Genomic DNA, 22,837 nt, shown 5'->3' with positions numbered 1-22,837 from the left:
GCGACTGTGCAGTTTAATAAGGAACTTTTCTCAAATCCCACAGTTTACTACTGCATATTTCTACCCTTTGTTAAGGAACAGAACCTGCATATTTCTACCCTTTGTTAAGGTATTTAAGAGAGAGAAAGTAAATTTTGAATTGACTCTAGACCCTCAGTAGTTCACGGACTCCTTGAAAAGGTAAGACGGCCATCAAAAATGAAAGCACTTGGCAGATGGTGCATGACACCCTGAAGAAACTCTAGGATGCATGGTGTGCACAGTGAAATCCCTGCATGGTGCAGAGAAAACGAGTTTGGGGTGAAATCATTCACTCAGGGATGTTAAGATTTAGGGAGGATTGGAAGAACTACCGTTTCACTTGCAAATATGAGCCTTTTCTAATCTCTAACCTATTAAATCAAAGTGAATATTTGACCTTTTAAAAACCATCATAGTTGAACAAATTACAGTTTCTTTTTCTTTTTTCTTTTTTGCCTTTTATTAACTGTTGGTCTGGGCATGTGTTTTCTGTGTTCTCATGCATCTTCTACTATAACCTGAGACTACATCTGTGATCAATCTTTGTTCAGAGAATATCAACAAGCAGAAGTGAATTGTCAACCTCAGTAGAAATTAACTGTTAAGGCTCTCTTAGGCAGTGGAAGGAAAGCATCCCTGGGAGTAAAGAGATTCCTTCAGAAAGATCTCCAATCAAAGGGTAAGATGACAGGGAGATGTGGAGGGGAAGACACCATCTTAATTCCTCAGCATAGTTTAAACAGAAAATACATTTATTGAATAGATGATCATTTCCTCATTTCTTTTTTGTTGTTGTTTCTGGCTTTGTTAAATATCAGTTGGTTACAGGTATGTTATATTCTTTCGGAGTTCTCTATTCTGTTCCATTGGTCTATGTTTCTGTTTTTTGTACCACTACCATGCTGTGGGGTTACTGTAGACTTGAGTAGCTTGAAGTCCAGGAATGTGGTGACTGCATCTTTGTGAAAAGCAGTTTGGAGATTTACCAAAGAACTAAAAACAGAACTACCATGTGATCAAGCAATCTCATTACTGGCTAAATTCCCAAAGAAAAATGTACTGTACTATCAATAAGACACATGCTTTCAGATGTTTGTTATAGCACTATCCACCACAGCAAAATCATAGAATCAACCCAGGTACCCATCAGTAGTGGATTGGATAAAAAAAAATTGAATTGTGTTACATATCTGCCAAGTACATAGACATATAAATGCAAATCTTGTTCTTTGCAGCAACATGGATGCAACTGGAGCCCATTACCCTAAGCATTACCCTAAGCAAAACCAATTTTCACACTACTTGCAGGCCAACTGTCTTATACACAGAAGCTGAAAAAGCCTAAGAGTTGGAGTCCTGAGCTACTTAACATTTAGTATTCCAGCAGGGCATATTGCTGCTTTGGCTTCATTCTTCTCATTGGAAAAAGAAAAAGTTGGAATAGACAGAAACACAGAAACAGAAAACCAAGTACCACATGATCTGACCTATAAGTGGTAGTAAAATAGTAGGCATACATGGACATAAAGATGGAAATAATAGACACAGGGAGCTACTAGAGGAAGGAGTGAAGGAGGAGTGCAAGAGCTGAAAAACTACATACTGGGTGCTATTCTCACTACCTAGGTGAAGGGTTAAATCATACCCCAAACCTCAGCATCACATAATATACTCTTTTAACACACCGGCATGTGTATCCCTGAATCTAAAAAAAAAATGGAAATGAAAAAAACAAACAATGAAATATAAACTATTTGGTTAATTCTTATGGGAAAATGCAAGGAGCCTAGTTAAATTTTACTCATTCAGGACATGTGTTTTAGAAAAGCTGAGATAGAAAAGCCAACTGATCAGGAGAAGAAAAGGATGAATAGAAGAAGGTTTGGGGGCCATGAAAAGAGAAAAGAAAAGGGGAAACCAGGCTGAGGTGTCAACCCACTGAAAGATGTTTTGTCATTTGCACTTTTTTCCCCCAAGGGAAGAAACTAGAATTCAGGACTAGAAAAGCCAATTTGCTGACTACAGGACACTTCCAGCCAATGAACCTGGAAGTTCTGAGCAGCAGCTTTACAATCTGTAATTACATGCCCTCTCTCTGCCCAACAATAAGGAAATACCTCGTGACTTCTATTTCTGGGTCTGAGGCACTTTCCGGTGCTGTGCGGAGAGACAGAGGCTGTTAACTACGGCTGGTGAGTCAGGGATCTTTTTCTGACTAGAAGCTGGGGAGTTAAGTCTTAGAAAGCCCTTGATTTATTGCGTGTGTGACAGGCAGACATACCAAAAGGGAAGTGAGCCAATAAGGTGTATGTTGAATCTTTGTCTTCTTGGTTGTGCACAGTTGGAATCACTGGACCTTGTGTAGAGACACTGAAGGAGAGTATGTTCTCTAGATGTTTTCAAGTCAGAAAAAAGTTAATTCCTTTCTTTCAGCTTCCAGTAATCAAAGAGAGAGTAAAGTAAGAGTAAGTTATTTGTGTGAGAAAACTCCAGAAGTTTCTAAATGCACTCTGAAATCTTCTCTGCTTCCTCTTGATTTCAAATTCTGCTTCCTGGTTACATCAGGCATCCTCAAGCCTTTGTGCTCCAGATCACAAACCTTCTTCCCAGAATCAGATCTGATAGCCTTTGTGTTCTCAAGGTGTTGCTGTCTCTTGTCTGGAATTATATTTTTGGTGTGATTAAAGTGATTCCATTTATTCCCACCTTTCTATGTAGCCCTGGTACAAACAACTCTAATTTCTTGTTTTGTTATCATAGATTATTTAACTGGCCTCCCACACTCCAAAACTCAGCCCTCAAAACCAATTTTCACACTACTTGCAGGCCAACTGTCTTATACACAGAAGCTGAAAAAGCCTAAGAGTTGGAGTCCTGAGCTACTTAGACATTTGGTATTCCAGCAGGGCATACTGCTTCTTTGGCTTCATTCTCCTCATTGGAAAAAGAAAAAGTTGGAATAGATCCGTGGTTTCCAAACCTCATAACATATGGGAATAATCCATAGACATATAAAGAAATCAGGTGACTACCCTTTTCTGACCCTGAATAGCTCAGTCTTGAATAGACTATAGAAATTTATTAACTTTTTTTTTTTTTTTTTTTTTTTTGAGACGGAGTCTCGCTCTGTCGCCCAGGCTGGAGTGCAGTGGCGCTATCTCGGCTCACTGCAAGCTCTGCCTCCCGGGTTCACGCCATTCTCCTGCCTCAGCCTCCCGAGTAGCTGGGACTACAGGCGCCCGCCACCTCGCCCGGCTAATTTTTTTGTATTTTTAGTAGAGACGGGGTTTCATTGTGTTAGCCAGGATGGTCTCGATCTCCTGACCTCGTGATCCGCCCGTCTCGGCCTCTCAAAGTGCTGGGATTACAGGCTTGAGCCACCGCGCCCGGCCTTATTAACTTTTAAAGATGTGCAGATAACTCTTATGAAACTAGTTTGGCATTGGTTTTTCTGCAGGTTAACATTATCAGGAAAGTTGATCAGTTAACTCTCACTTCTCACATGCTAGGGATATTAATGTAATTTTTTTTACTCAGGAACATTCAATGGCTCCCTATTGCCTTTTTAAAAATATATAAACTTTCAGATAGGTGTTTCTATCTTTCAAAATATACTTACATTTTTCCAGTAATCCTTCTAAGGCATAATTTCAGGTTCCTAAGAAAAAAAGCAAATGTTTACTATATTTACTTCACCCATATTTTTTTCCTTATTCCTTTGATTCTCCCTGTAGTTTAATTATCTCAGGGTTTATCTCTTAACTCGCAACATTCAACTTAATCTCCTAAAATGCAGGAGTTGATTTTTTTAAATTTCTCTTCTTTATGATACTAATAAAGCATTTATCCAGGGAGGAGTAAGTCATATTCATAGCCATGGATATCTCTTTGGCTGGGAAGGCTGACTTCACTAGCCACTGGACTGGAGTCAGGAGATCATTAGATAATACTTAGGAGAAATCAAAAGGCACTAATAAAAAAAAAAAAAACAAGTAAAATGATTCAATAATTATAAACAATGATGTGCTGTTGGTCTTTGTTAACTAAAACTTCTGAAAAACAGTATCCTATATATAACATCTAAGGGCATTTCACCACTTTGTCTGGGACCAAAACTGTGGTCTTGATAAATTTTGTCCTCTAAATTATTCCATTCATTTTTATTATCCTGAGAATTTCAATTCAGTGATTATTACAATAACGAAATATTATCCGTAACAACTTTAAAAAGATACTGTATGACAGGTATTTCATAAACTCTCTCTGAATGAATACTTGAAACCAGTCAATTAAGTTTTTGCTATTATTTCCATTTTATAGTTGAAGAAGATATCTAGAAAAGGATTACAAATTTTTCTTTTGGTCAAATGTCTTTTGAGAAGAGTGAATCTAACCTGACTCTCAGACTCAACACTCTAACTTTAAGTCAGTGTTCTACAAACCTCTTCAAACGGTGGCTTTGTCTCTGATCACTCCCACTTCATTACACACTGCATACTTCCACTTACAGTAGTATTCTTTCTAAAGCACAGCTCCGCTAGCTTCCTGGTTACATCAGGCACCATCAGGCCTTTGTGCTTCTTCCTGCAATGCTCCCTGCTGGGACACCAGCCCCCAGTTTTCGAAGGGGAAAATTCCTACTAGCCCTTCAAGTCTCAGTGCCAAGCCCTCCGTCGTCTGGACAGCTATCTTCCACCTGAGACACACTTTGCTCATGCTTTTCTTAAGCATCTGCTCCATTTAAATTCTTATTTTTTTACAATTTTACTTATATGTATATCTATCTTTCCACTTGACTCTAAGCTTGAATGTGTAGGCACATGTTTCCAAAATGGTACCGCCACCACTAGCATAGTACCTTTCACAAACTAATGCTCACTAAGTATTTCTGAATAAATAGGAGAATGAATGTGTCTTCTCTCTGCTTGAAACTTTCAATGTGTGCTTACTGCCTGTTAAAAGAAATCAGACTTGCTTAGTTTTTATTAAGTATTCTTCAAGAGTGGGGCCATACTTAAATTTTATTCATTTGTTTCTACATTCACTCAGCTAGTGATTCAGTAGATAATTATTAGACTTCTCTTGAAGGCCAGAAGTAATGTAGGCCTAGTTTATGGCCACCTGTCCTCACACAGCATAAAATCTAATGGTGGATGCTGAGAAGTAGGCCGAAAATCACAATTAAAGGTAAAAAAGTATGCTACCCTAAAGAGAAACAAGGTCATCTAAGGGCATGTACCTCTGACACTGTCTCCTTCCAGAGACTCAGAGAAGACTGCATGAAAAAGTGCCATCTGATCTTAGACTTGAAAGATAAACAGAAAGCAGTAGGAAAACAGGAAGGAATGAGAAGGTGGGGGCTAGAAATAGAGATCCCTAAGTAGGGGATTCCTAGAAATTAAATAAAGGGCGGAATATTTAGAATGTAATGAGCAAGGTGGGGACCGTATCAGAAGATGAGGCTGAATAAGAACGCCTAGGTTAGAATAAGCCGTTTCCAGAGAGATTCCTATTTCATTAGACAACAGGTAAGACTCAAAATGAAATTTTTGTCTAAACTCCTGATTTCCACATTTTTTTGTGTTGTACTGCCTGGCTAATAGACACTCTCTCTGGGCAGCAATCTGCACTATAATTTTTTTTTTTTTTTTTGAGATGGAGTCTTGCTCTGTCGTCCAGGCTGGAGTGCAGTGGCATGATCTCTGCTCACTGCAAGCTCTGCCTCCCAGGTTCACGCCATTCTCCTGCCTCAGGCTCCCGAGTAGCTGGGACTACAGGCGCCCACCACCATGCCCGGCTAATTTTTTGTATTTTTGGTAGAGACGGGGTTTCACCATGTTAGCCAGGATGATCTCGATCTGCTGACTCTGTGATCTGCCCTCCTCGGCCTCCCAAAGTGCTGGGATTACAGGCATGAGCCACTGCACCCAGCCAAAATTATCTTGTTTCTCTCTTTTTGAAGTTGATATTTTTTAAATAGTATAAATATAATCATAATATGGAAGGCAAACAACCTCTGCTATATTCATTCTTACTGGAACCAATGACATCTCTCAGTTTTTATGAAATTTGATTTGAACCTGAATATAAGAAATGTTTAAGTAGATGCAGAAGAAAAAGAATAAAAAAGGGAGTAGGAATTATTCCAGTTTCCTTAAGATTCTTGAGGAATCATTCCAGATATGTCCTGGTTCTGGCTCTGGGCTCTAGAGAGAGGAAGGCAGTGTCTTTTGATAGAGGTTAGGGAGGATGGTAGCTACATGAGGTTCTAAAAAACAAAATTGTGAGGCATATGGAGATTGAAAAGAGACTCGGGTAATCAAAGTGACTTCAACTCCATCTCCTGCAGATAGATCCAATAAAAAAAGAAAGGGCCGCAGACACCTGGCTCTCATTATATGCAATACAAAGTTTGACCATCTGACTCCAAGGAATGGGGCTCACTTTGACATCATGGGCATGAAGGAGCTATTTCAGGACCTGGGCTACCTCTGCCCCATACCTAATATTAGATATGTGATTATATGTGTAATTAACTTAGCTACAGAGTTTTATCAGTGAGGAGAGTTAATCCTAGCAACTTTGTATTATAGTAAGAACTATATGACATGATATATGTAGAAAACTAACCATAGTTCTGTTCCTACTTAAATTGCTCAATAAAGATAATGACAAGAATGATAGTGGTGATGATAATGATACAAATTGGTTGACCATGAAATAGGAGGAGCCAGGGACTTGACTGTAAGTATTATTTGGAAAGTATTTCCAAAAGTAGAAGTAAGGGAGTGGGGAAGGGAGATGAAAGGAAGATAATATTCCTTAAAAATGCAATAATGAATTCATCACTGCTCTGAGAAACTGGGTTCCAATCTTTCTTCAGGACCCTCTACAATTACGTAGATTCTACCTTACTAGAAGATGGGGAATTAGAGACATTCATCAACTGACTAATGCCATTCATCGGTTGAAATTAGCCCCCAGGAGCAGGTCCTCCCTCTCCCAAAATTCTGGACCCACATCTGCACGGCTAAACAGCCCTCAGTCCTTTGATGAACATCTCCCATCTTCAAAGCAGAAAGAACTTGAGGCACAGTAGCTTGATGTGTGAAAACAACCACATGAGGGGGAGTCCCCACTGTAGCAGCACTAAAGTCAGGCAGGCTGAAGTGGTGTGTCATGTAATGACAATGATTTTTCTCAGTTCCATCGTGAAAATTAACATCACATACTACATTGTTTATGAAACTTATGTTGCATTATTTATCCCTTAAATTTCCTTTCCTTTCTTAATAAATATCATTGTTGCATCCTTTTACCCTCCCTTCTCCCTTGAAATAGATGCATTTACTCACTGTTTTGAAATCCTTGTGGAAAAATGCTGTTGCTTTTCCTTATGAAAAATTTTCTCTTATGTAACTGAGATAATAGGTAACATTACATTTGTGCTGTTCAATAGATACTATTGGTTTTCAGACATTAAATTTAATCCAACAGTTTCTCCAAGGCAAGTAGTTGACAGATAGGGAAATGAGACTCAAAGTGAATTATCATACAAATCATTACATCAGTGTAAATTGGTGAGGCTAATAATAATTTTTAATGACAACATTAAGAAGATCTACTGACTCCACAGTCTGACCTCAGGTCTCCCAGACAGAGGCCACAAATACAAACACCATATAGGCTTGACAGAGAACATACATCAAGTTAATCAGGTTAGGTGAACACAGGAAAAATCAGAAGGCATCATGAATGCATCATCATGGACTCAGTACCAGGCAACTCTTTCCATGTTGAAATTCAAGCAACAGAGGTCTGGAATCCCATTCTTTATTTGAAATCTTACAATTTTTCACCTCTGATAATTCAATGTCAAGGTAAATCACATCTGAGAGAGCCAAGGAAATATCACAGGGCTCATGACGGATTCTGTGGGTCATCAGTTTTTACTTCTGTTCTAGCACGTGCGGTTGTTTTTCCATTATCAGATTATAGATCCATGAGGTGCGATTTCTCCTCATTCCATTGGTGAAGTCATCAATCTCTCTGAGAATCTGTTTTCTCATCTGCAAAATGGAACTAATAATACCTGCATTCATTTCCTAGGGCTGCCTGTTTAATCACCACAAACAGGAAGGTTAACGTGGAAATGCATTCTCTCACAGTTCTGGAGGCGAGAAATCTGAAATCACGGTGTCAGTAGAGTAGGGCCATGGCTGCCATCCTCACTACTGGTTGCCTCAATCCATCTTGGTGTTCCTTGCTTGCAGCTACATCACTCTATTCTCTGCTTTTATCATTATATTGCTGCCTTCCCTCTGTGAGTCTGTGTCTTTATATGTTGCTCTTCCTCTCTGTCTTTGCTCCAGAGCCTCTTTTCTTTGGTATAAACATGAGTTGTTCTGGATGATGGCCCTACACTAATCCAAACTAAGCACATTGTAATGGATTATATTTGCAAGGACCCTATTTCCTAATAAGAGCACATTCTGAATTACGGAGGGGGTAGGCCTTCAATATGTTTTTATGGGACACAATTCAACTCATCACAATGCTGAACTCAGAGCGCTCTTAGAAAGCAGTTATTCTATAAACTTATTCTATTACAGATATGTTGTGCTTCTTCAATCAGTGGACACATAATTTTCCCCATGTTTGAAAAATTTGCTTTAAATATTTTGTCTTTTCTATTCTCTCTCATCTGTCTTTCTGGTAATTTGATCAGCTATATCTCAGAATTTCTCATTCCATCCTTCCTACCTCTGAAGTCCTCTCAAATTTTTCAGCCTTTCATTTCTGTTTTTATTTTGCAATCTAGATAAATTAATATTAACCCATAAACAACAAGGATCTGAAACGCTTTGGTCTGCTTGTATGTGCATTTTATATAAATAAACATTTGGAAAAATTTAGGGGATTTGCTACAATTTGAAGAAAATCACAAATCATTTATACTGGAAATACAGAAAAATTAAGTTAGGTATGTAAAAAATGCACAAAATTTATGTACATGTTAGTCTATTTTATCATTTACTACTATATTATAAAATATACACAAATCTATTACAGAAAGCTAAAGTTTATCAAACTTTATGCACTCATAGATAATACATAGTACCACTTGGAATGAGAGAAATGTAAACAAATATAAAGATGCAGTATTATATCCTAACTGCACAAAATTAACCATGCATACTGCACTCTTGTATTTTCATAGCCATTTCCTGTTGCTATTTCAGTGAACTCAAGTTTTGTATCTGCTTAAAATGCCATGTGACACTCATTATCCCTACATCAGCAGTTTGTATCTCCTGTAAATTTCATATTGCTATAAAAAGCAATATTCTTGGGTTTTTAATGTACTTTTCATTGCATTTACTGCAATACCATAGTTCTTGAATAACAGCAGGGGGTCCATACAACATGCCAATACTGCTGGTGTAATGTTCCCAAGAAGCAATGTCATGACATTACAAGAAAAAGTAGAATTGTTTGATATGTACTGTAGTTGAGGTCTGGATTTGTCACTGCTCACCATTTCAAGATAAATGAATACAAAATGAGGACCAATGTAAAAAAATAAAAGGAGATAATAAAGCTAACCCTGCACTGTCTGCCAGAGCCAAAACCTTGCACTATTGTGAAACAATTTTTAATATTGTTTTGAAATTGAAGCATGTATGTGGTGGCAGAATTTTCACAGATGAGAGAGAATAGAAAAGAAAGGTATATTTATAGACTCTAATATGATTCCAGAAAAAATGAAGTCATTGTATACAACTTAAAGCAAAAGAAAGGGGAAGGATGTAAAGGTGGATGCTTTAATGATAGTCAAGGATGGTTTGATAATTTAAAGCACTTTTGCATTAAAAATGTCAAGATATCAGGAGATGCAGCTTTTGGTTATCAAGAGGCAGCAGATTAGTTCCCAGAAACTATTAAGAAAATCATTGAAGAGAAACTATACTACCAGAACAGGTTTTGAATACAGATGACTGTTCTAGTCCAGGAGAAAAAAAAAAAAAAAAAAGATGCCAAAAAGGCCATTTATTATTAAGAAATAGAAGCAAGCACCAAGATTTAAAACAGAAAAGGACAAGCTAATTCTACTGTTTTGTGGAAATGCAGTCGGGTTTATCATCAGGACTGCTCTGAGCTATAAAGCTACTAACCCCTGAGCCTGGAACAGAAATGGTAAACACCAGTTGCCAGTGTTTTGGTTGGACAAGAATGCCTGTGCAATGGGAGCACTTTTTCTCTATTGATTCCATTGATGCTTTGTCCTTGAAGTCAGGAAATATTTTGCCAATAAGGGACTGGCATTCATGATTCTTTTGATGTTGGACAATGCCCCTCGCTACCCAAAACCTCACGAGTTCAATATGCAAAAGATCAAAGTGGTCTACTCACCACCATATGAAACATCTCTAATTCAGCCTCTGAATCAGGAGGTAAGAAGGAGCTTTAATGCTCATTACACACGTTACTCTGTGAAAAGATTTGTGAATGCCAAGAAGAGACCATCGATAGAAATCACATCACGAAAGTCTGGAAGGGCTACACCACTGAAAATGACATCACTGATATTAAAAAATTAAAAGCCGTGATTTTGGGTGCAGTGGTATGGGCCTATGATCCCAGTTACTAAAGAGGCTGAGGTGGGAGGATAGCTTCAGTCCAGGAGCTTAAGGCCAACCTAGGCAACATAACATGCCCCCTATAAATTTCTGCTAGAGAAAACTGTTTCCAGAAGTTGTCCATGACTTCACCAGGGTTTATGAAAAAGCCAATCAAGAAAATAATGAAAGAGATTGTGGATATTGCAAAAAAACGTGAATAACTTTAAGATATGGATCTTATACAAATTCAAGAGCGAATTGCACATTAGAGAAATTAACAGAAGAGAACTTGATAGAGATGTGTGCTTCTGAACCAGTTCCAAATGATGAGGAAGAAGATGTAGAAGAAGCAGTGCCAGAGCACAAATTGGCATTATAGTTTGGCAGAAAGATTCTGATTATTCAAAGCAGCTTTTGACCTGTTTTACAGCAAAGACCGTTCTATGATATGAGCACTGAAACTAAGGAAATGATGAAAGACAGATTCGTACTGTCTGGAAAACATTTTAGGGAAATGGAAAAGCAAAAATGTTAGACAGAAATAACTATGCATTTCCACAAAGATACACGCAGTTTGCCTGCTTCTCTTCTATCCTGTTCCACCTCTTCTTCTTCCGCCTCTGCCACCCATGAGACTGCAAGACTAAGCCATCGCTTCCTCCTTCTCTTCAGCTTACTCAATGTGAAGATGATGAGGATGAAGACCTTATGATGATCCACTCTGAGTCAATAGTAGATATATTTTCTCTTCCTCATGATTTTCTTAACTTTTTTTACTTTAGATTACTTTATATTACAGTATATAACACATGTAAATTAGAAAATATTTGTTAATCAGTGGTTTTTGTTACTAGTAAGGCTTCCCTTCAATAGCAGGCCATTAAAAGTTAAGTTTGGGGGGAGTCAAAAGTTATACGCAGATTTTTTTTTCTTTTTTGAGACAGTCTTGCTTTGTTGCCCAGGCTGGAGTGCAGTGGTGCAATCTCTGCTCACTGCAAGCTCCGCCTCCCGGGTTCACACCTTTCTCCTGCCTGAGCCTCCCAAGCAGTTGGGACTACAGTCACCTGCCAACATGACTGCCTAATTTTTTTGTATTTTTAGTAGAGACGGGGTTTCACCGTCTTAGCCAGGATGGTCTCGATTTCCTGACCTCGTGATCCGCCCGCCTCAGCCTCCCAAAGTGCTGGGATTACAGGTGTGAGCCACCGCGCCCGGTCGCAGATTTGCAACTGTATATGCGGGTCAGCACCTCTAAGTATTTCATTGTTGAAAGGTCAACTGTACATCTCTGTATCTTCCACCTTATATACATTTTCGCAGATTTGTGTGTCTGCCTTTTAATCTGTCCATTATTAAATATAACTAATTTTTGTATTTATACATGCTCTATTTTTATTGTTTCTCAAATTATTGCTTATTGTAGAATAATTACTTTTTGCTCCCTTTACTTACATCCTTCTATATTTGATATAGAATGATTTCATTCTACATTTGATATTTGATTGGTCCAACATCTCAATGTCCTTCAAGATCTAAATTTACAGTCTCTTTTTTCCTGCTGATATGTTCTTATAGTGGCTTGCTTTCTAGTGTATTTTATACTTCATCTCTCAGTCTAGTTTTTATTTTGAGTGGATTGAAGGAGAAGAATGGCTTCTGTTTCTGCTGCTAGGCAACACACCACATCCAAGACCATGTCTATCCCTCCTTAGATATTTGAGTCTATCTGGCTCCAAGATGAGACTTTCTAACTTGTAGAGGTTCCATGGTTCCATTATTTTCTATCCTGTTGGTATAGAAATCTGATACAAAGAGACCACACCCCTTCTGGCCACCTTCCTGTCCGTGCAAGCTTTTTACTGCTTCATCCTAGTTCCTTCCTACTCTTGTGCAAATTCTTTCTATAGTCAGCACCAACTCCCAGACATTCTTATCCCTTCTCCTGTCCCCAACACTCAGTCCACTCATGACCCAGCTCCTGGTTCATGTGGGACCAGCAATGCCTCCAAGAACATGTCCTATTAAATTCTGGATGTGGTGGTGCATGGAGTCTCAAGGGGGAGGCTCAGGATGAGATTTTGATTTCATAATCTGAGGTTATTCCAAGTACCAATATTTTTAAATGGTTTGACTGGTGGAACCAATATAGATGAAGTATCTATTACAGGGCCTGGGCCTTGTGAAGCACTCAATATGAAATAGTTACTTTACAAGCATGTTAACATGACTCTCCTACCTAGGAAGCTGCAATGGTTTCCTATTGCCCATCTCATCAGTTTAAATACCTTAGTGAGGCTGTTATAAATTATCATTGTCCAGATGCATTTAACTCAGAATTTATTTCCCACTGACACAAACAAGCACCTTTTATCTGCTTATCTACTTCAGATTTCCCAGCGGAGTGCCCAGCTGAAGAGCAGCACATCATATAGAGCAAGTAATGAGTGAGGTGGTGGGCTGGCTTCTCACCCAGTTCTTCAACTTGTGCTTACCAAGGCATTAAAACGATTTTTTTACCTGATCTTCTTACCATAAAATGAAATTAATGCTTATTCAACATACTGAAGTAAAGCATATGAAAAATTTAGAAGTACTTAACCAAAAAGTACATTTTATATGACCTTGCTTCTGCTCTATAGGTTACGACTACCATAAATGAGAGGTACTGTGGCATGATCTCTACACCTGCCATTGCATCCTAGAAGGTAAGAATGATTAGGAGGTCCCTTCTATACATGAGAACACAGCGGCTGAGAGATGTTAAATAACTTGTCCAAAATCTAATAGCTCATAAACAGAAGTTAACCTCAGAACTATTACATATCCAAGTCCACACTGATAAGCTGTGCAGAAAAGAGGAAGGTTTTAGATAAAGAAAACACAAAACAACATGTTATAGTTGATCAGTGCTCTAAGTTGTATCAATCAAAATGTGCTGATAGTCCAAAAATATAAATAAGAAGAGGAGTTAGGTAAGATGAAAGAGTATATGATGTTCTAAGGTTTGGAAATGGGACGGCCAAAACCCAAGCACAGGAATTTTCTGTCTTCCGTGGCAGAGATTCTTATAGTATCTACTCTATCATTTAAAATAATATTGTTTTACACACTTCACACTGATAGAAGGATTTTAAATCAATACGCACATTTTAAATATTACTTATAGTAGAATTGCTACATTCGTTTATTTTAAGATAATTTTCCTTATGTAATGCTATTTTCTGGATACATATTTCAGTCAATAAATTGGTTCCTGTAAGTTATCTCCCCTCTGTCTACCTATTGCCATCCAATGTGGGTGGCGGGTAATTACAGTTCAGTCACTATAAGAGGTGATTCCTCTTACCAGAACTACGACTAATTTGTGGAGGCTTGAGTGTGTCCTGAAATCAAGAAATAAAATCAAGAAAATCAAGAAAACCAAGAAAAAAAATTTTTTTTCCAAATCAGTCTATTATTACTACCACTGACCTTTTTCATTTCAAATTTTAATGTTATTTTAGTATAATTTACATCAAAGAAAATGTACCCCTTTTAAGAATATAAATTGATTATTAATTATATGAGGATATTTAGTATAATATCCCATTTAATAGACAAAGCAATATTGTCACCTCAAAAAGTTTTGTCATGCCCTTTGTTCTCAATTTCCTTCCATTTCCTCCTCTGATAAGTAGTGATTGAATTTCTACAACTATACATTAGTTTTTTCTAATCTAGAACTTTATATAATTGGAATCACAGGGTATGTTTTCCTTCCTATATGGCTTCTTTCACTCATAATGAAAGTATAAGTTTTCCATCCATGTTATTGCATATATTAGTAATTTTTTCCCTTTTATGACTGAATAGTATTTCAGTGTATGTGTCTAGCACAAATTGTTTACTTATGCTCCCAAATTGGATATTGAGTTGTTTCCAGTTTTTGACATCTTTCTTTTTGAGGAAATAGGGGGCCTTGCACTCTCATGGCTCAATGTTTACATTCCCAGGACACTAGACTCAAGGTTCATGATTCTACATCCCCATATATATGGTCTAATCATTGTTTCTGTGTCCTGGATGTCACTTTGGCGTGCTTCAACTCAGTGGTTCTTGGCTCTGACTGGTGGGGAGAAACCCTCGTGTGAAACCCTTAAGTAGCAGAGAAAACAAATGAGTCAGTATATAAATTTAAAAGTAAATAAACTAAAGAGAAGTGGTGCACAGACAATGTCTGCTTTCTTCCATGTTACAATTCCTTCCAGTGGCAAGGAGCCCAAGATTTTGTTGCAATCAGATTAGGTCATTGGCAGAGTAAAGATACAAACACCATGAAGAACACCTTAGATTAAAAGCCACGTCATTGTCTTCCTACACAGTCGGTTCTACTTAACCAATGACATTTAAGTCTTAGCCTAGAGCACAGGAAGTAAAACTGGTAGTCCACATGTCAAACCATAAATATTTTTGTAAATCTGGTCGTTATCCTCCAAAGATAATAACATAACAGCTCAAGAAAATTTTCGGCAAAAAAAATGATGAATGAAATGTACCGTGTGCATTTTGTTATTCCATCTTCCATCAAGTTTATTCATGAAATAAATTAGCCACATTGAGTTTATTTCTGGGATAATCAATTGAGCATGTACTGATAAAGGCAGGGACCTCTTCTGGCCTTCCCTGGCTACCTCTGTGTACAATTTTCATGAGTCCTGCAATACTTCATCTCCCACTTCTCCAATTAATTTCTTATTCTTCTCATTGCTTGGCATATTTTATCATTCTTAATATTCCAGTTACATATTACATACCAGGTTTCATGTTTATCTTTCCCTCTTGAATGTGAGAGCAAGGGGAAAAGGATCATAATATGTTTTGACTGAACCCCTGAAACCGAGAACCATGTTGTCCACATATATTTGCTAAATGAATGACTGGAGGCACTGCGTGAGGATTCTAACAAAAGATAAACTTAGCTAGATAATCTGCAAATAATAATCCTTGATTATTTTTCTAAACTGAAATATTTGTATTAATTATAGTAATATCCCTCATTATCTGCTTACCATTTGCCTGGCAATATTCCATTCATTTTTCACATTTTATCTCAATGCTGCTCAAAACTGTGTAGATATGTATATGTACTATTAACAATATTATTTTACAGATAGAGGAACCAATGTATAAAGAATTTCAATATCTTGCCCAGGAAGGTGAGTTTAACATGTTAGGTTCGACATTCTGAGTTCAGAGTCTATGCTTTGGGCCTCTATGATGCAATGTCCTTCAAAAGAAAGACATCCAAGATGAGTGAGTGACTCATAGCTCATGCCTGTAATCCCTGCTCTTTGGAAGGCCAAGATGGGTGGATCGCTTGAGTGCTGGAATTCAAAATCAGCCAAGGAAACATAGGGAGAGTCCATCTCAACAAAAAATATAAAAATTAACCAGCCCTGATGGCACTTGCCTGTAGTTTTTAACTACTCAGGAAACTGAAGTTGGAGAATCATCCTAGCCTAGGGAGGTAGAGGCTGCAGTGAGCCATGGGCATGCCACTGCACTCCAGTCTGGGCAACAGAGTGACACCATGTATGAGAAAACAAAACAAAACAAAAAGCCATCAGGAAAGGAAGAACATTAAATAAGAAAGACTTTAATTTTGGTGGAAAATGTTTACATTTCTTAAAGCAAAATTGCTTCACCGGAACATATATTTCCCACAAGCTTTCCCCAAAGCTGTGAGATGCGGTCAAGGGAACAGTGGTTCACATTCTGCAAAGGTTGTGTTAATTTTCTTCCGTCAAGTTTTCGAATGAACGGGAAACTCTTCACTGTGAATTTAACTGTACACATACTTTCTTAATCCTGTCTTAATCTCTAAGCCCCATTCTCCTCCTACCCTGATCTACCCAGGGGCTGGTGAAAAAAAATTCCCATTGATACACTCTCTGATGCAGGCTACAATTCTGATTCTTTCTCTGGGAAGAAAAATAAAGATATGCATATGCATGTGCAGTGGGTGTTTTCCAGTATGTGCACACACCCTGCCAAAAAGGAAGGCGAAGCATACTTTCAGTTTCAGCCCACACAAGAAGGGCAGGAGAGAAGAGCCATGGCCGGTGAGTCTTTTACTGTTCCAAGAACAGGTCGCTGGGAAGAAAGAGTTTTGGAAGGTGCTGGCTCTTCTGGAAGCCATAATTAGTATTTGTGGAAGTTTAGGTGAGCAGAAGTGAGGAAAAGAGGGGAGAGGGAGGAGAGGGAGGAGAGAAGGAACTAGAAGATTCTTGCAGCCTTTAGAAAGGAAAGGCAAGCCCAGAAAGGAACTGAGGCTTTAGGGGCAGCCTGCTGTCATTTTACAATCTTAATTAAACTTTTACATGTTGAAAGTCTGTGCCAGAATTGGCACAGGAGGAGCACTAGCAGCAGTGGTTCCTAAATGAAATGGGCTATTTCTGCTTCATTACTTTATTATTCAGAGTTAAATAAACAAGGGACATAAGAGGATGATCTTCACTTTCCAGGGACTAATGTGGAAATGGTAAACTCAGTCTTCAGGCCACTCCATGCACATGTATGGAGACTATTGAGGGAAACAAGTAGGGCAGCGATATAGTAAGAAGATGGATTACCCAACTGTGAGGAGGGGGACATTTCACTGATGAAATCTAAATGAGGTCACTTTCTGTTGATTATGTGAGAGGAATATGAGGCTGTTTTCATGAAGTGAGAAATCCTTGTGCTCCAAACAGACAAGGTCCTGAAGGAGAAGAGAAAGCTGTTTATCCATTCCATGGGTGAAGGTACAATAAATGGTTTACTGGATGAATTATTACAGACAAGGGTGCTGAACCAGGAAGAGATGGAGAAAATAAAATGTGAAAATCCTACAGTTATGGATAAGACCCGAGCTGTGATTGACTCTGTTATTCGCAAAGGGGCACAGGCATCCCAAATTTTCATTACATACATTTGTGAAGAAGACAGGTATCTGGCAGGGACACTGGGACTTTCAGCAGGTAAGGGTCAGTGACTCACACTCAAGTTCACCTACGGCCTGTCTTCATGCCTAACATTTGATTTCTTTACTAGTCATATTAACCTGCAGGATATCTTCTTATCTCTGCCTTTCGGTCATATTTCTGTAGCAGGGGCCCTATCGCATGTCCCTTGACTCTCCTTTGATTCTTTTCCTTCAGCCTCAGTGGTCCTCTTCTGATTAAAGTTCATTTTCTGTTCTAAGTACGCGGTAGCTAATTTCCTAAAGGTCATGAGAACTATCTAAAAGGCTTCATACTATATGTTCCAGTGTTCCTGGCAAGGCACAATATTTATTGATTGATTTATTATTTTGTGTCCAGCGTGTCCCTAGGCACTTAGGTAGTTGTTTGACATCAGCTTTAGGGTCTGTATTCAAGTACTTTTTATAAATTCTTTTCAAAATTTTGCCCTCTGAGAAGAATAAAGTATATTTAAGTGACGATGATACATTCAGGGAATACATTCAATGATTACAGAAAAGTGAAGATTTCAACCGGACCCTTTCCTCCCATTGCCCCCTTGCATTTTCTTTTGAGTGAGATCACCCACTTGCCTGTTACCAGGCTGCAGATCATACTGGGAGGCCTGGACTTCCACCACCTGCAGCCCTCCTGAGGCCTGATACAGTGCTCAGGAAATGAGCTTGTCCATTCTTATAATCCCTTGGACCTACAACATGGTGAGGATCGGAGCTTTGGTGCCCTTGAACATCATTTACTGTCATTTAGTCAGGGTTGTGGGAGGAATTTGTAGTGAGGAGTGGCTTACGCATTGCTGTAAAGTTTTCCAGAGATGATAAGTGGCTGTTTCAATGTTCTTCATCTTTTTATAGGTCCGATACCTGGAAATTAGCTTAGTACACAAGACTCCCAAGGAGTACTTTCTTTCTTCCCAGGTAATGTTGTTTTTAAATGAAGAGCATTCTTGAACCCCATCTTCCTTAACATTAATTCAGTAGAATGAGCTGTGCTTGAAGGGGCTATGGAGAATTCCCACAGATTTATCATATAATTTTCTTTTTTGATCCATTCTGTTTTTGCAGAAGCTGTTTCCAAAGCTTTACTACTCATATTTATACTAACAAATTCTGAATTTGTATCTCAAATTCTGATTACCCAAATAAGTACCAAACTACATTATTTAAGCCTACTGAAATATTCCCCAACATCTCCCAAAGACACCTTTATCTAAACAATTTCAGAGTTGAACATGCCATTCTTCCCCACCCTGCTTCTCTTCCAGTTTTGTGTAACTTGGTTTTTGATGCCACCATCACCGGTTGTTCAAACCAGGAACCTGAAACTCATCTTGGCTCCTTTCCTCTCGTGCACCTCCAATATTCAAGCCATGGCCAAGTTTTATGCATTCTTCTCTCAAATTTGAAAATTTCTCTCCATTCTTACTTCTATTATTTTATTAAAGAACTCTTATTCCTTACGTGCCCCCCTTAAAATAAAAGAAACTTACATTTGAAAGCAATTTAGAGGCTAGAAATGCACATTTTTGTCAAGTTCAGATACTACTCTACTGAATTTATTAAGGATGATTACCTGATGAATGTTTTCCTAAATGTTTCACAGCATGGGATACTCACTAAATAACCAAGTACTGTATTCTCAAAAATAACTCAAATGCTTTTCTTCAGTTTTTTTCTATTGCTTTCACAAATCTTTACAAAGAAATCAAACGTTTCTTCTACTAAATTATTATTTTATAGTTTTCTCCAACATAATCATTCTAATTAGTTCTTCTCCATGTCCACACACTTCATGCTGCCTTTGTTTGTCTGATTGCATAGCAGTTTTTCAAATTTGTTTGCAAAATTAAATATTATTATTTTGCCTTAATAGTTTCTAAAAGATCCTCTGGATATCTAGAACACTCAGTTCTATCTTGAAATGAAGATGACATTAATTTCTTTAACAAGTGCATCACACATTGTCAGATTGTGTTGATCTTGTGATGAAGTAAAAGCCTCAAAGATTTTCTCACATAAACTCTGTGAAAACATTTCCTCGTAGATTTGTGCAAGCAATGTTTAGTGCTATGAATCCATCTAGAGCACACCATGATTTTAGCATTCATCATTCTATTTGTATTTGTTCTAGTTTATGTATTCAATATTCTTGTCCTCCCATATGTATACATTGTAGGAGGAGATGCTGAAGGACGGGAAAAAGGATCATTAAAAAAATATTCCCTGTGTTTACCACTATGTCTATTAGGTAAATAAATAAAAGGATAAACACATCTTTTAAAAATTAATTAATGCTAATTAAAACTTGTTTCCATTAAATTTTATCCTAGGGTTTGAATCTTTTGAAAACAAATCATATTTTAACAGTTTTATATTACGGATTGACTGTTTCCTGAGTGCTTTATCATGCATGGCCTTGAAAAGCCTTCTCTCTATGTTTTTATCTAAAATGCTTGTAGAAATATTTATCCTCCAATATGAAAGCAGATACACCCTGTAATGCATACCTAGAAATCTCTGGCTTGAAATGTGCTCCATTAGCAGCAAACACACTCAACTGTGTTAATGATTAGATTAGGATTGTCCTCTAGGAATATATTTCCTCTTTTGTAGCTTCATCCAGAGGTGAAACTATAAGAACAAAGAGGGATGCCATTGTTCATGATGTTCCTTGTCTCTTGCAGCTCCTCAGGCAGTGCAGGACAACCCAGCTATGTCCACATCCTCAAGCCCAGAAGGCAGCATCAAGCTTTGCTTTCTAGAAGAACCTCAAAGGATATGGAAACAAAAGTCACAGAGGTGCCATGTTCAGAATACAATAATAAAGTAGAGTGAAAGATATACTTCAGGCAGTTCTGAAATTCAGTGGCTTTTTCTTTGAAGCAATTTTATTGAGTGGTTCTGGAGAATCATACTTCTGCTCCCCTTGCATAAAGGATTTCTATATCCTAGAATCCCAGGTTTATGTAAAGAGTTGCAAAGTGGAACTCATAAATTATCGTAGTCTTCACCCTGTCTGTCTCTTGGAATTTATTTCCCACTGACACAAATGTCATTTATTTCCCAATGACACAAACAAGCCATTTTGTCTGCTTGTATAATCCAGATTTTCCAGTGTAGTGCCCAGTTGGAAAGAAGCACATCACACTGAACAAGTATTGAAGTGGACTCTGGCTTCTCACCCAATTCTCCAACTTGTGCTTACCAAGAATTGGAGTCAGTTTTTTCTCTTTGTTTCTATTCATAAAATGAAATTACTGTTTATTTAACATATTAAAATGAAGCATAAAAAAATTTAGAAGCACTTTACCAAAAAGTGCATTTTAACGTCACCTTGCTTCTGGGCTATAGCTTATGACTACTATACATGAGCGGTATAATGGCATGCTCTCTACACCTGGCATTGCATCTTAGAAGGTAAGAATGATTATGAGGCCCCTTCTATATACGAGAACACAGAGGATGGGAGATGTTAAATAACTTGTCTAAGATCTACACCTCACAAATAGAAGTTGACCCTAGGGCTATTAGATGCCAAAGTCCACACTGAAAAGCTGGGCAGAAAGAGGAGGTTTTTAGACAAAGAAAAAATAGAATAACATGTAATAGTTGATTAGTGCTGTAAGTTATATTACACAAAATGTGTTGATAGTCCAAAAACATAACTAAGAAGAGTTGGATAAACTGAAAGGGTCCATGAACTTCTAAGGCTTGGAAATGGAATGGCCAAAACCCAAGCACAGGAATTTTCTGTCTTCTATGTCAGAGATTTGTACAGTACCTACTCTGTCATTTAAAATGATATTGTTGCACAGACTTCACACTAAGATTTTATAACATTATGCACATTTAAAATACTACTTCTAATAAAATTGCTACATTCATTTATTTTGAGATGATTTTACCTTTGTAATTATATTTTCAAGTACATATTTAAGTCAACAATTCGGTTCCTCTAAATTATATCCACTCTGTATACAATTCCCTATCCAACTTGGGTGGTTGGTAATTACAACTCAGGCACTATAAAAACCACTTCCTCTTACCAAAATTTTTACAGATTTGTGGAGTGTGTCCAGCCAGAAATCAAGAAAAAAAAATCTATTATTACAACCACTGACCATTTTTGCTTCAAAATTTTAATGTTATTTTTGCATAATTTATGTCAAAGAAAATGTACCCCCTTTAAGAATACAATTTCTTTGTTAAAGACACATGAATATTCTAGTATAATAACATCCCAATGAACAGGCAAACCGATTTTGTCACCCCAGAAAGTTTTGTCATGCCCATTATTCTCAATCTCCTTCCACTTCCTCCTCAGATAAGTAGTGACTGAATTTCTATCACTATACGTTAGTTTTTCCTAATCTAGAACTTTACATAATTGGGATCACAGGGTATGTGTTCCTTCCTCTATGGCTTCTTTCACTCATAATTGAAACATTTTTTTCATCCATGTTATTGCATATATTAGTAATTTTCCCTTTTATGACTGAATAGCATTTCAGTGCATGTGCGTAGCACAAATTATTATTTTATGCTCCTGAATTGGATATTGATTTGTTTCCAGTTTTTGACATCTTCATTTTTGAGGAAACAGTGGGGCCTTGGGATCCAGTGGCTCAATGTTTAGCTTTCCAGGACATGAGACTCAAGGCTCATGGCTCTACATTCCCAGATACATGGTCTAGTCATGGCTTCTGTTTCCGGAATGTCACTTTGGCATGCTTCAACTCAGTGGTTCATGGCTCTGGCTGGGGGAGAAACCCTTATGTGAAATACTTTAGTTAATAGAGAAAAAAAATGAATCATTTAAAAGTAAATGTTTGGAAGATAAGTAATACACAGGCAATTTCTGCTTTCTTCCATGCTACAAATCATCCCAGTGGCAAGGAGCACAAGTTTGTGCTGCCATCTGATTAAGTCATTAGCAAAGTAAAGATAAAACACCATGAGAGGTTGGGTATAGTGGGTCATACCTATAATCCCAGCACTTTGGGAGGCTGAGGTGGGCAGATTACGTGGTCAGGAGTTCGAGACCAGTCTGGTGAACATAGTGAAACCCCGTCTCTAGTAAAAATACAAAAAATTAGACAGGTGTGGTGGTGTGTGCCTGTAATCCCAGCTACTTGGGAGGCTGAGGCAGGAGAATCACATGAACTTGGGAGGCAGAGATGGCACCATTGCACTCCAG

General features: G+C 37.9%; 1 protein-coding gene and 1 long non-coding RNA gene across 2 annotated transcripts; both read left to right on the top strand.

Annotated features, from left to right (window-relative positions):
• The first annotated feature begins 847 nt into the window (after positions 1 to 847).
• Positions 848 to 16,704, top strand: LOC126936250 (uncharacterized). Its single transcript, XR_007719409.1, has 3 exons — positions 848 to 2,213; positions 13,283 to 13,348; positions 15,793 to 16,704. It is a non-coding gene; the product is annotated as an uncharacterized LOC126936250 (long non-coding RNA).
• A 6-nt stretch (positions 16,705 to 16,710) lies between these two features.
• CARD16 (caspase recruitment domain family member 16) lies at positions 16,711 to 20,479 on the top strand. Its single transcript, XM_050758819.1, has 4 exons — positions 16,711 to 16,744; positions 17,375 to 17,641; positions 18,496 to 18,558; positions 20,325 to 20,479. The coding sequence occupies exons 1-3, from the start codon at positions 16,738 to 16,740 to the stop codon at positions 18,513 to 18,515; spliced, it is 294 nt and encodes a 97-aa protein (XP_050614776.1). The 5' UTR covers positions 16,711 to 16,737; the 3' UTR covers positions 18,516 to 18,558; positions 20,325 to 20,479.
• The last annotated feature ends 2,358 nt before the right edge of the window (positions 20,480 to 22,837 follow it).

The sequence above is a fragment of the Macaca thibetana genome, chromosome 14 (assembly GCF_024542745.1).
Source record: "Macaca thibetana thibetana isolate TM-01 chromosome 14, ASM2454274v1, whole genome shotgun sequence".
NCBI lineage: Eukaryota > Metazoa > Chordata > Mammalia > Primates > Cercopithecidae > Macaca > Macaca thibetana.
Note: the sequence above shows the minus strand (reverse complement) of the source record. Positions and strands in the feature narration are given on the sequence as shown.